The sequence below is a fragment of the Corylus avellana genome, chromosome 10 (genome assembly GCF_965113065.1).
Source record: "Corylus avellana chromosome 10, dhCorAvel1.hap1.2, whole genome shotgun sequence".
In the NCBI taxonomy this organism is placed as follows: Eukaryota; Viridiplantae; Streptophyta; class Magnoliopsida; order Fagales; family Betulaceae; genus Corylus; species Corylus avellana.
Genome location: NC_142499.1, coordinates 5,755,062 through 5,766,969, shown reverse-complemented (window position 1 = coordinate 5,766,969; position 11,908 = coordinate 5,755,062). Strand labels below are relative to the sequence as shown.

At 34.5% G+C, this 11,908-nt stretch overlaps 1 protein-coding gene across 1 annotated transcript; it reads right to left on the bottom strand.

Moving 5' to 3' along the window:
* Positions 1-841: 841 nt before the first annotated feature.
* On the bottom strand, positions 842-8,809 carry LOC132191519 (DNAse I-like superfamily protein; the record flags this gene model as incomplete). Its single annotated transcript, XM_059606585.2, is given in 12 exon segments — positions 842-1,013; positions 1,782-1,936; positions 2,031-2,175; positions 2,339-2,453; positions 2,608-2,699; positions 2,812-2,865; positions 2,974-3,060; positions 3,168-3,254; positions 3,327-3,410; positions 3,491-3,577; positions 4,142-4,886; positions 8,098-8,809. Coding segments are annotated over 11 exon segments (1,800 nt in total). The 3' UTR covers positions 842-1,013; positions 1,782-1,790.
* Between the last annotated feature and the right edge of the window lie 3,099 nt (positions 8,810-11,908).

Here is an 11,908-nt window from a genome sequence, read left to right as displayed (position 1 = left end):
AAAAAAATAATAAAAAATAGCCACCCCACTAAACACCTATTTGGTATGATTCGGCCATCCCATTTGATTTATAGGCGTCAAGCCGCACCTAAAAATGGTTTGAAAGTGGTTCGAGGACCTCCCCTTTTTCTTTTTTTAAGCTTTCATATTTTTATCTAATTCTTAATTTTTAATTTACTTGTGTATTTTTTTTTGTTAGTTTCTAATTTATTTATTTACTTATTTTGTACTTTTTATTTTATTGAAAGTAATGCTACGTACTATCCTTTATTTTATTCTCTCAAATTTATGTAATTTTTAAAATCACAATTAAATCAAAATTATAACAATTCATCATAAATCCAATAGTAATTTTAAAATTTACATCCTCTTTTAAGATATAGCAAAGAAAAAGGGTATGCAACTCTTCTGTTTGATTGACCAAGATTTCCCAACATCGGGATCCTTTTATTCCTTTATAACAAAATAGTAGTTTACTGTAATTGAATGTGACAGGTGTAAATGAATAAAATAATTTGTTTCAGGGAAAAAAAGTGAATAACCCAAATTTAAATCCTTCAAATACTATTCTGCATTACCTCTCCTTTGTACTTTCATTGTAGGAAGGTGGTTGGTTAGGTGATGGGTTGAAATCTCGCCGGGTGTAACTTGCCCAAAAAAAAGAAAAAAAAGAAAAAAAAGCCTCATAGTAACTGCAATTGAATCCCCTGAAACATGGAAACCCAAGACGAAAGGAGGGCACACAGTTACAGGCCACTCAATCACAGGATCATAAGTTATATTGAGCAGGCGGAAATTCTAATTGAATTTCGTTTGGCAAAGAAAAAGCAAGCAAACGCAATTGAACTCGGGATAATAATAATTTTTTTCTATGAGACAAAGGTTGGCATAATACAAGGCAGATCATAGCAAGGATCCCACAAGGAGATGCCAGCGATCTACAATTCTTACAATAACTTAACTTTATCCAACAGCTTCTCTTGCCCTTTTTCTTGGTTATCTCCATTCCTGACCTACAGCCATTGAGCTTCACATTAACACAACCACCCACATAAAACTTGTCCAAGCATAGAAACACATTATGCATTCAAATCTTCATTGTAGCACCAGTCGTCTGGCCAAGAAGGTAAGGCGTTTCTCCATCAAGGTTCACCCCCACAATTATTTATAAAATTTATAGAATTAGAGCCACCACAATCTCAGTTTCAACAGTTGCACAACTAGAAACAATTCAAACTTAGGAAAAATGTTCATCCATGGATGACTTCAAACTCAGTCCTTCGATATAACTTCCTATACTCCATAACAGAAATATAGTAGCATGGCAACTTACTAGGAGAAAGGATAAATCCCTTAAAAGAGATTCTGAAAAGGTTTTAGCATTTATGTGGTACATAGTTCCTAGATCTCATTTATTCCTCTCAAGTTCAGGAAACACATCCTTCAAGGAGAAAGGAAAGAAGGAGAGGTGATTTTTTGCGGGACAAGTTTTCTTAATTTGGCAAGGAGAGGAACGAAGGAGAGGAAAGAAAACTTTTATTCAAGTTTTCTTAATTTGAATAAAAGTTTTCTTACTACCAAAATACATACATGCGAATTCAATAATCAATCACAAACCCCAACAACAATTAAAAGCCTTGTACTGATTTTCAAGCTTTGGCAGCACTATCAACACATTGGCAAAAATAATAATAATAATAATAATAAATAATAATAATCTTGCAAGCAAGCAAACAAACAAACAAATCAATCAGATAAAAGAAAAGATTATAATTGCTTACACTGACTTGTCAACGTCTAGCTCTAGGCATGCAACGAAATTCAGCTAAAAGTGCTATATGATCAGAGGACCACTCCGGAGACGGAAGTGCTGTGTCCTTCCTCAAGCTCTCCTCATCCAAGAGCTCCAATAAGGATTCGACCGTCAAAGAGTCCGCTGAAATCACAGCATGTAAGCTTAGCACATGAATGAAATTTAAAAAGAAATAATCAAACTAACAGATAAAACAATATGTTGCACCAAAATTCACCTGTGTAAAATATGTAATCTAGTGTGCCAATGAAATCTCTAGTGCAATTTGTAAATACGGGTTCATTTGTTGTGGGGTCCAATCTCCTCCGCTGTTCCAAACCATGACCAACCCCCATTCTTGCAAAGGATGAGTAAGCACTAACCTGTAAAAGCAAGACAGTCACAACCAGCACTAGACCGTTGAAACAAAAAACACAAATCAATCTCCTCCTCCCTTTCCCTTTTAAACAAAAATCTAGCGAAAAGAAGCTGTTGCATCTATCACAAGTATGCTCTAGAACCCATGCATAAGAAAGGATATATTACGAGTGGCAACTGATGCACCAGCTTGCTGTTTGGACGCAAGATGCCAATGGGATCTGCCGCCAAGTCTGGATGCAAAGGATCCACCTTCCCCATAGCAAGAAGTGAATGAGCAGCACTGCAACAAAGTTCAGGCACTGCCTTAGTAAAACATATAAAGTTGATTGAATTACTTATAAAAAAGAAAAGGTCCTACATCAGCTGAAGTATACCTACTTGGCAAAAATAAGAAAATAAAAATTAACTAAATAAGATCATATAAGTGGACAGACCTTCCAGGAATTGAATTAAAATCCCCACAAACCAACATTGGAATGTCTGCACTAGCAGCTATTTTTTCCAATCCTTTCAGGAGAGTGTGAACCTAATTTGACAAAAAGCAATCACAAAAATCATCAATTAAACAAAATCATATTTAATTGATGATTTGAAACAAGTACACAGATACATATAAAGATGAAACAAAAAGGTCTCACCTGCCAGATCTTTACATCCTTTAAATCTTGGTGAACGTTTACATGTGTATTTGCCTGTAGCCCAAAAGCAGTAAAAATGTGGTTAGAATGCCATTAGATGCCTGTGCAAGGTCAGGCAGGCATAGAAAGAGAGAGAGGGTAACAAAAAACAGGAATTCCTACCACACAAAGAAGCTGGCGTTTCCCAGGATTATCAGCTCCCTGATTGCTGAATTTTGCTTCAAGGACTACTATTAGTGCAACATTATCCTATTAATAAAAAGAAGCCCACATGAGAATCATTACGCCGACATACATGCACAATATCTGGGCACAAGACCCCGGAGAAAAATATAAATAACAGTACATCAAGGCACCTTATACAGTCGGTTTAAAGCAGTTTTCTTCTGAGCACTTGGCAGTTGACTATCAGTCCAAGACTGGGCAGCCTTATTAAATTCAACCTGCATGCCAGAACTCCGTTAAAATGTGGGAGAATTATATAGGGCTATAATATGAGCAAGACAATTCCAGACCTCATATTTTTTAACATGTGAAAATCTGTCTCTCCGAAAAAATGTTGCACAACCGTCAATTGTGTTGGTATTTCCACTATAAACCTGCAACCAAGAAGAACATAGATCAATAACAAAGTGTTTCAAAATACATTACCTAGAGAAACATGAAAATTTGAAACTACCTCATTTGTTTTTCTTTTATATAGACCAACATAGCCATGTTTGTCCAGCTCAGGAGCAAAAAACTCCTCGTAGTGATCACTTTGAACCTGAAAGGAAGAAGCTATACATTAGTTTATACAGTAACAAGAGCAACCAAATCCTATGGAACAAGCATAAGCCCACTTTAAATATATCAAATAAAAGAAATGGTCCACATAAGATTAAGCTTAATTAAAGGAAACCAACACCAATATCACAAACTAAATATAACTACAGGTTCAACATTAACAAAAAGTTCAGCAGGAACTCATCAAAAGTAGTAAAGTAATTTAAAGCTTTCATATACATAAGTGGCACTTGGATTTTTAAAAATGGTCAGACTGGTAGAATTAGCTATCCATTTATTCAATACATCTTTTTTTTTTTTTTTTTGGTTGAATTTCCAGGAAGCAATCCAGATGTTGTAGCTAAAAGTGCAACATAGAGACCTTAAATCAGATCTTCCTACACCTAGTATCAGTGATTTTAGGTTCCTTACACCTCCATTGAGTAAAACAACTTCCATACAAACAATTATTTTAACCTGAAATTTCCAAAACTTGCTAGCATTGCTTCAGTAATCAGACCCTAATATTCTCATCAAACAATTACTCAAAATTCTGTTTGCATACCTCCTGAAGACAAACAATATCTGCATGGTAGCCAACTATTTCTCTTAACAAATTTTGTCTGCGATAAGGCCAGGAAAGAGCCCAAGAAGGGCAGTAACTGTATAATTCACTTGTTGCATACACATCAGACAAAATGTTGTAAGAGAGCACAGAAAAAGTTCCGGAGGTTGCAATACGGCCATCTGAATCGAGATGTCCCATCACATCAACTCCATTTACTGAGATTACACAGCGTGGACTAGGTGAGGGAGCTGGAATGACGCGAGAAGTCAATATAGTGTTGACATGGCCCACAGGAAGTTTTGTTTCAGCATCTACTACAACACATTCAAACTTCAGAACATGACCAATATCATCAGCTGTTGGTGTATATGTTTTAGCGCGTCCAACTTCAAACCATGTTTCACCCCCACTCCTTTGTGTAACAGCAGCAGGATACAATGGTGTTGTACCATTCGTCAAGCTAGGATTCGCTGCAGAAGCAGATAAGCTTGCTGCAGATCCTGAAGTGTTGAAGCGTCCAAACAACTCTTCCTCTTCATTTCCATTTTCATTTACAGCACTTGCAGCACGGTCATGTAGAACACGATGATGCTGCCATGCATCAGAGAAGCACTTAGGAGAACAATGGTAACTTTTGGCAACAGGTATTTTGGCCTTAACACAACCTAGGCACTGTAATGTGGCTTGCTCAGATGGATGAACACTACAGACAGCAACTTTTTTATCACTTTGTATACGATACCTGCAAATGAACCCAAAAATAGGCAACATGTAACATGTCAAGAATTTCGGGCTGAACTTAACATCTCAAACTATTCAATAACCAAGATAACTAATATAGAACCACTTAACCAGACAATGGAATACATCAGGTAACCAAAAAAAAAAATGTTTTAACAAGATCTTGAAAGGAAACATCTATTCCCTCTGATACTTATTTGTACCATAACCCAGCACACAGCTGTAAACTTTCCAATGATGTAAGGGCCAAAACTTGTATAACTTAAATCTTCCAAAGGTGCTAAACATCAGTTGTGGTTAAATGATTAAGCTATGCTCATGATTTACATCAAAATCATTTAGTATGTTCTCTGATCCCAAAGCCGGTCATCTATGAACATTAGAGAGATGAAGTAGCATGCAGTACCAAAGAATTTATGATTTCTTATCAACATTCCTTGTCTATGTCACCTGTTAAGGATGTTTCTCTTGAATAACTAAATGAGGTATGTATAATAACTCCATTCCAAGACTTCATAATTTGTCGCCTTGTTCAACACACTGGTGTCTAAATTTTCTTTTAGTTTAAGGCCTCTTTTGGGTTATTCACTAGAATTGTTTCTTATGTGCTTCTAACAAATTACCAACTAGAATTGTTTCTTATGTGCTTCTAACAAATTACCAACCGTATAGCTTTTTTTTCCTTTTTAAACAAGGAGCCTCCAGTAGTTGATGATAATTGACACACTTCCCATTCCATTTAGGACTACAAGTCCCTACAACTCACTTAGCTCCCTATATCTTCTCCTTTACTTGGGTAAACCGATATATTTTCTAAGTCAAACTGCCTTATTGAACCTGCTAGCTAACTACATTTCCTTTTGTTTTTCAATAAGAAGCCTCATCCCATGTAAAGTTCCAACTTGTCTTCCACTTATAACCTTAAAATTTATATATTTATCAACATGGTAATGCAAATGTAGAAGTTTTAAGCTGTCAAGGGGAAATCCACATGGTCAATTCATGAGAACCACTTCATGCAAAATGTTGAATGTTAGGACAAAATCTAAATCTCCCATCCCAAGACTCTGCTTTGGCGGGACCAAGATTGGGTAACAGCCATCAAATTAACCAATGTTTGACACTATTTGCATGCATGTTAAGAAATTATCATAACACAGCTATGACAATCAAAATGTCACAAGTGTACAAAAGATGCAAACACTCTTATAATCCCACACTTCTTTTAAGTGAATGAAGGCTTATATGTGTCCAAACCAATGTTAAATATCGAGAGACATGTTATGTTTCTTACCAATCAGGTAATTAAGACTTCAGGCCTAGAAGTGGCAATTCGTGTTTGCGTATCAAGTCCGGGTCGTGTCAAGGTATGGCTATAAGACTATATAGGTTAACTCTAACCCGACCCATTTAATTAAATGGGCCAAACCCTTCAACCATAACCAACTAATTTTGTGTTGTGTTCATATCAGGTTCATGTGTCGTGTCAAAAATTGCTAACACACATGTTGCATGTCAGGTTTGGGCCATTTCAAGTCATAAATATAAAACTATATAAGTCAACCATAACCCGCTAATTTTGTGTCAAACGCGTGCTGAGTTCCCAACTCGTGTCAAAAATTGTCAGCCCTAAGTTCAGCAAATAGCACAACCAATCAAGTATCCAAATATCTAGATATTATCATTAACTTTCATCGTCAAAGCTGTTCATTCATCCACTAAATAATTCAATGGCCATACACTACTTGAAAAATCAAGTAAACAAGATGCAAAATTCAATCTTCTATTCGATATAGAGTTTATTCTTTCATGGAGCAGCAAGTAGAGACCATATCTAAACTTTATTACTTACTATAACATTTGATTGCTTTAATTCCTCTATGAGTTCAAATTCCAAAATTACCAAAAAACGTGGATCACGTCAATGTGCAAAATGGAAACTGCTACAAGAACAAAAGAGCAATTCATCAAACGTAATACAATGGGAATACTGTAACCTAGGGAATCTAAATGTTGTGCATTCATTATTGGTATTGTTATTTAGATCAAAAGCTAGTTTTTTTTCTTATGCAACAGATTACAGATGCAATCAGCTATGTATTATCTTTCAATAAAAATTTCTGCGTCCAGATTTGCAAGCCTTATCAATGACTTAACCATGCAATAGAAAAATTTATCTATTATTTATTTTCCGTCTCTCAAAGTACTATGGCACTCTAACAGTGTTGGTTCACAGCAACTACACAATCCATTTCACAAAAGAGTTAGCCGTGCTATTGTTAGCCATGTAATAGCATGACTTAACTATGATTTGTTGCAATACTATCAAAAAAATATCTTTATCACTAAATTTTAAATTTAGGAATGAAATGTCTCAAAACACATACCCTAAGATACACTAGCATTTTGGGGTACTCTTGATCCATATGAATAAACATTTTAGAAAAGTAGCATATGATTTTTTTGATAACCAAAAAATATAAACAAACCGCGGGAGTGGGGAATTGAAACATCATTATCAATAGAACTCTATTTACACAATGTGGAGTTCATTGTGCTTTTGCTCTTTAATAGAAATCACCAAGGAATATCCCATTTTCACCACAAGCCCTACCTAGCTATAAGTTTACACCCCTTTTACGTTTGAATGGCTTAAATTTTCGTACAAATTTTTCTACTGATGAAATTTATGGATAGATTTAATCCTTACTATCATGGATGGATTTCAGCCATATTAATATGCGGATTTGAATGATTATGGTATAAGATGTTATTTCAAATTCAAACACGTGTCTCTAATGGAACAAAATCCTGATAGCCCAAAACTATCATGTGTCGTTAATATTCATATCAAGCAATTTATATTAGCAATGGTTCTCCAAATCCCTTGATATGAAGAACAATTGCAGGAAAATTCACAGAAACGAATAAGCAAATGGCGAGGAAAGAAAAATTTCCACATTTCAGTAAAACCCCAGCACTACATATTTGTAACAAAACATTTATACCGATACAATTGAAGCCCACGAAGAGTGCATAACAACAATGATCAATTCTATGCACCAACCAGTATTATCTCAATCACATAATAAAGTTCAAGTCTTGAATAGAGTAAAACATAGCTCAAAAGCCCAAATATAACCCGAAAGTCAAAAGCGCCCACAAGCGAATACCCCAAAATTCAACAACAGGAGGGACTTGGTAGCACTTACCACTTGTATCTCAAGAAATGGCCATCGAGTGGGGCGGACTCGGGCACATCGTCGGTGGTGACGATCTTTTCAGGACGACGGAGGAGCACGTATGGCGTGAGCTCGCAGCCTACAATGGGGATATCAGAAGGAAGGTGCACGCGCAGCACACTCAGCATGCTTTTCTTCTTCTTTGTATTTTCTTCTTTTTTTCACTCAGCAATCGTCACAGCTCTGTAACCCTATCAAGGCCAATCGAGCACGTAGACAGAAGAGACAAGTTCGGAAGCTTCCTCGGGACGACCACACGTGCGGCAGAGGGTGGAACCGTGGCGGATCCGCCATTTACTTGACCCAAATACCCGCCAGCCTTGCCGGAACCCTAATCGAACCCCAGAAAACCACCAAATTCTACGAAAACAGCCTTGGATCTTGCTCGAAGAGAGAGGGATTTCAGGTCTCAGATAGAGAGCGAGAGAGAGGGAGAAATCGCTAGGTTTTGCGCAGTGATTGTAGTGGATCGATTGGGTGTAGAGGGATTGAAGATTCTAGAAAGAGGGAGAGCGAGGAACTTCGGGTTTTAGGTATTGGGATCGAAAATTAGGGTTTTACAGAGGAAGTGAGAAAAGCAATCGGTCTGTGTGCTCCATTTGATAGAGCGAGAGATTAAGGGCTTTATATTATTAATACGATACGACTTCGGTTTCTCTCTTATTTATTTATTTATTTTTTTCTGTTTTCTGTGTTTTGCCCTTTTGGGGGTTTGGTTTTTCCACGGCTCTCTGTTTCTCTTTTATCTCATTTTTGTGTGTTACCAGGATTTGATACGTTCTTTTTTCTTTTCCTTTTTATTCTTTGAAATATGTGGAAATTGAAAAACCAGATGTCCAATAAAAAATAAAAATAAAAAGGAATAAAAGGGACTTTTGGAGCAAAGTACAACGAGACAACGATTGTAAGGCCAAATATTTTTTTATATTTGGTGCAATTGAAAAATAATCAAATTTCTTTAATTTTGCAAAATGATTTCTATTTTTAAGTTTGTAAACCATTTTTTGAATTTGAGTTTTTCATTTTCAAATTGTCGAACCACTATGAACCTTCACTAGACCATCGTGATTCCTGTTGGACCACTACATACCACCATCAGACCTCTGCCAAACTATCGCTGGAACTTGTTGGACCTTCTCCTGAGTTGCTAGAAGTCACCATCCGTTTTTTTGTTGTAGCTAATTTTTTGTATGAGCCAAACATGAATAATTATTTTTAATTTCATTGAAAATAATTTTCGACAAAATTTTTTTTTTTTTTTTTCTACCTCGAGCAGTAACTAATTTGCATGCTTTTGTTGCTAAAACGTGGTTTTATTTGCATATTCTAGTGTAGTATGTAAGTTATAATGAGTTACATTTTATTTTCAAAATTTTTATTTTATATGAATTAGCATTTATCTTATAAATTTATAGATTTGTCATATGTTTGGCGAAAACAAATTTCATATTATAACAGAAAAAGATATTAAAGCTAGTCAATGTTTTTAAAAAAGCAAATGAGTTAATTTATCATACATTCATAATTATTGTAAAGTGTGAATGATTTTTTTTTCCTGAGCTTTTTTTTTTTTTTTTTAGTAACTTAATTCGAAGAATGAATGAATTTAATCATTTAATTAATATTCCAACATGCATATTATAGATTTTTATGCACATTATATTTCAATATGAGCTCCACCATTGGAAATTTCATAGCCATTTTCGTTAATTTTTCTTTGAATTATATTGGTTTTCAAGACAAGTTTGAAAAAAAAATATATATAAAAAAGCCCCTAAAAAGTAACAGTTATTTGCGATAGAGACCCATAATGTTCAAAAGGTACTAAAGTAGCCCATCAAACTATTAAAGTGTGTCAAAAAGGTCTATTTTTTTATATTCCTATAATACTCCTAATCTTTTAAAAACTAAAAAAAAATAAAAAATAAACTAAAATATTTTTAAAACAAAAATAAATTAAAAAAAAACAACCAATAGGTGAATAAATACAATTTTTTTTGAATGAATAAAAAATTAGTCACTATTGTTAGCTTAAATTACAAATAGTTTGTGTGGTATAAAAAATATAGATAAATGGAAAATCAAACCTTGTGGTCGGCTCAATTGGCAGCCACCCCTTTCCTCTTTTTTTTTTTTTTTGAAAAATTAATTTTTTAATTAGTTATTTTATATTTTAGTTTTTAAAAGATTAGGGGTATTATAGGAATATAAAAAAATATGGGACATTTTTGACTAGGGGTGGGCAAATTAACCGTTACCGTTTAACTGGCCGTCTACCGGCTTCGACCGAACTGATATAAACCGTAGCCGATATGCCGATATCCTTATCGGTTAAAAAAAGTATACCGGAATTCGGTCCGGTCCGGTCTGGTCCGGTCCGGTTAAGCGGTTTCTTATCGGTTAACCGATAAGAAACCGGATTTTTTTTTTTTTTTTTTTTTAATTTTAAGTCCTAGTCCCAAAACGGCGTCGTTTAGTCTTTTAGAGAGGTTTCCAAATTCCCACAAGTGACACAGGTTTCCGAATTTGTGTAATGGTGTTGCCCATGACTTATTTTCCTTTTGCTAAGTGACTTTAATTAGTTAATACTTTGTTTATTATTCATTAATGAATTTTATTTTAATTTGGGTTTGGGTAGGTTTGATGTTTTTTTTTAAGTGATGGCATTTGATGAGATTTCTTTGCCTTTGGTAAAAGCATTTTTCATTAACTAGTTTTGCTAGTCTAATTAGCATTCATTATGTTAATTAGTCCATTTGCTTTGGAAAAATGTATTTTATAATATTAAAAAAAAAAAAAAAGTTGAAGTGGATCAATATAAAAAAGCTTCAATTTTTAGCCCAAAAAACAAATATTTGGGTCCCAACAAAAAGTATTTGGTCCCTAAAACAACTCATTTTTAATAAATTATTTTAGCCCAACAAAAAGTATTTGGGCTCTCAAAAGTCAAAAAAACTCATTTTTGGTTTTTGGCCCAACAAAATAAATCAATATAAAGCTCTCGGTTAAATCGGTTAACCGGTTTAACCGTGTACCGTTTTAACCGAAATTATCGGTTAAAATTCTTATTGGTCCGGTATCGGTTAATAAACCGTTTAACCGAAAATTATCGGTTAATAACCGATAAGGTCCTTAACCGGACCGTTTTGACCGATACCCAGGCCTATTTTTGACACACTTTAGTAGTTGGATGGGCTACTTTAGTTAATTTTAAACATTATGAGGTTTTATCGTGAATGAACGACTATTAGTTTAGAGGATTTTTTTAATAGTTTTTCCTATTTTATTTGATCATGATTCATGGGTTTGTAGACAATAGAGAATTTCAACATTCTTTATTTGCAGAACAATAATGGATATTGGTTTCGATCTTTTATTTGAAACAAGTGACCCTCTAAACATCCAATGACAACAAAACATTTTTCATAATAATTATGGGAAGCTAAAAATTGGGCTTGTCTCTCCATGTGGTGTTTTTTCCCAGCTTAATTTCATATATACCTACACAATCTTGTAGGAAAAAGATTGTTAAAATAAATAAAATACAAGTATATAAATTAGTAGTCAAAAAAATATATTTTATATGTATATTGAGAACATGGATTCATCTACTCTTCCCTCATCTAATTCTCAGTCTTTCAATTCTCATTTTAAGCTTAAAGATATCTTACATTGCCCTGCTGCTTCTACAAGCTTAATGCTATACATCAATTTGGCAAAAGGCAATGATTGTTTCTTCATACTAACAATATCTTATTACTTTGTGAAGGACAATCAGACA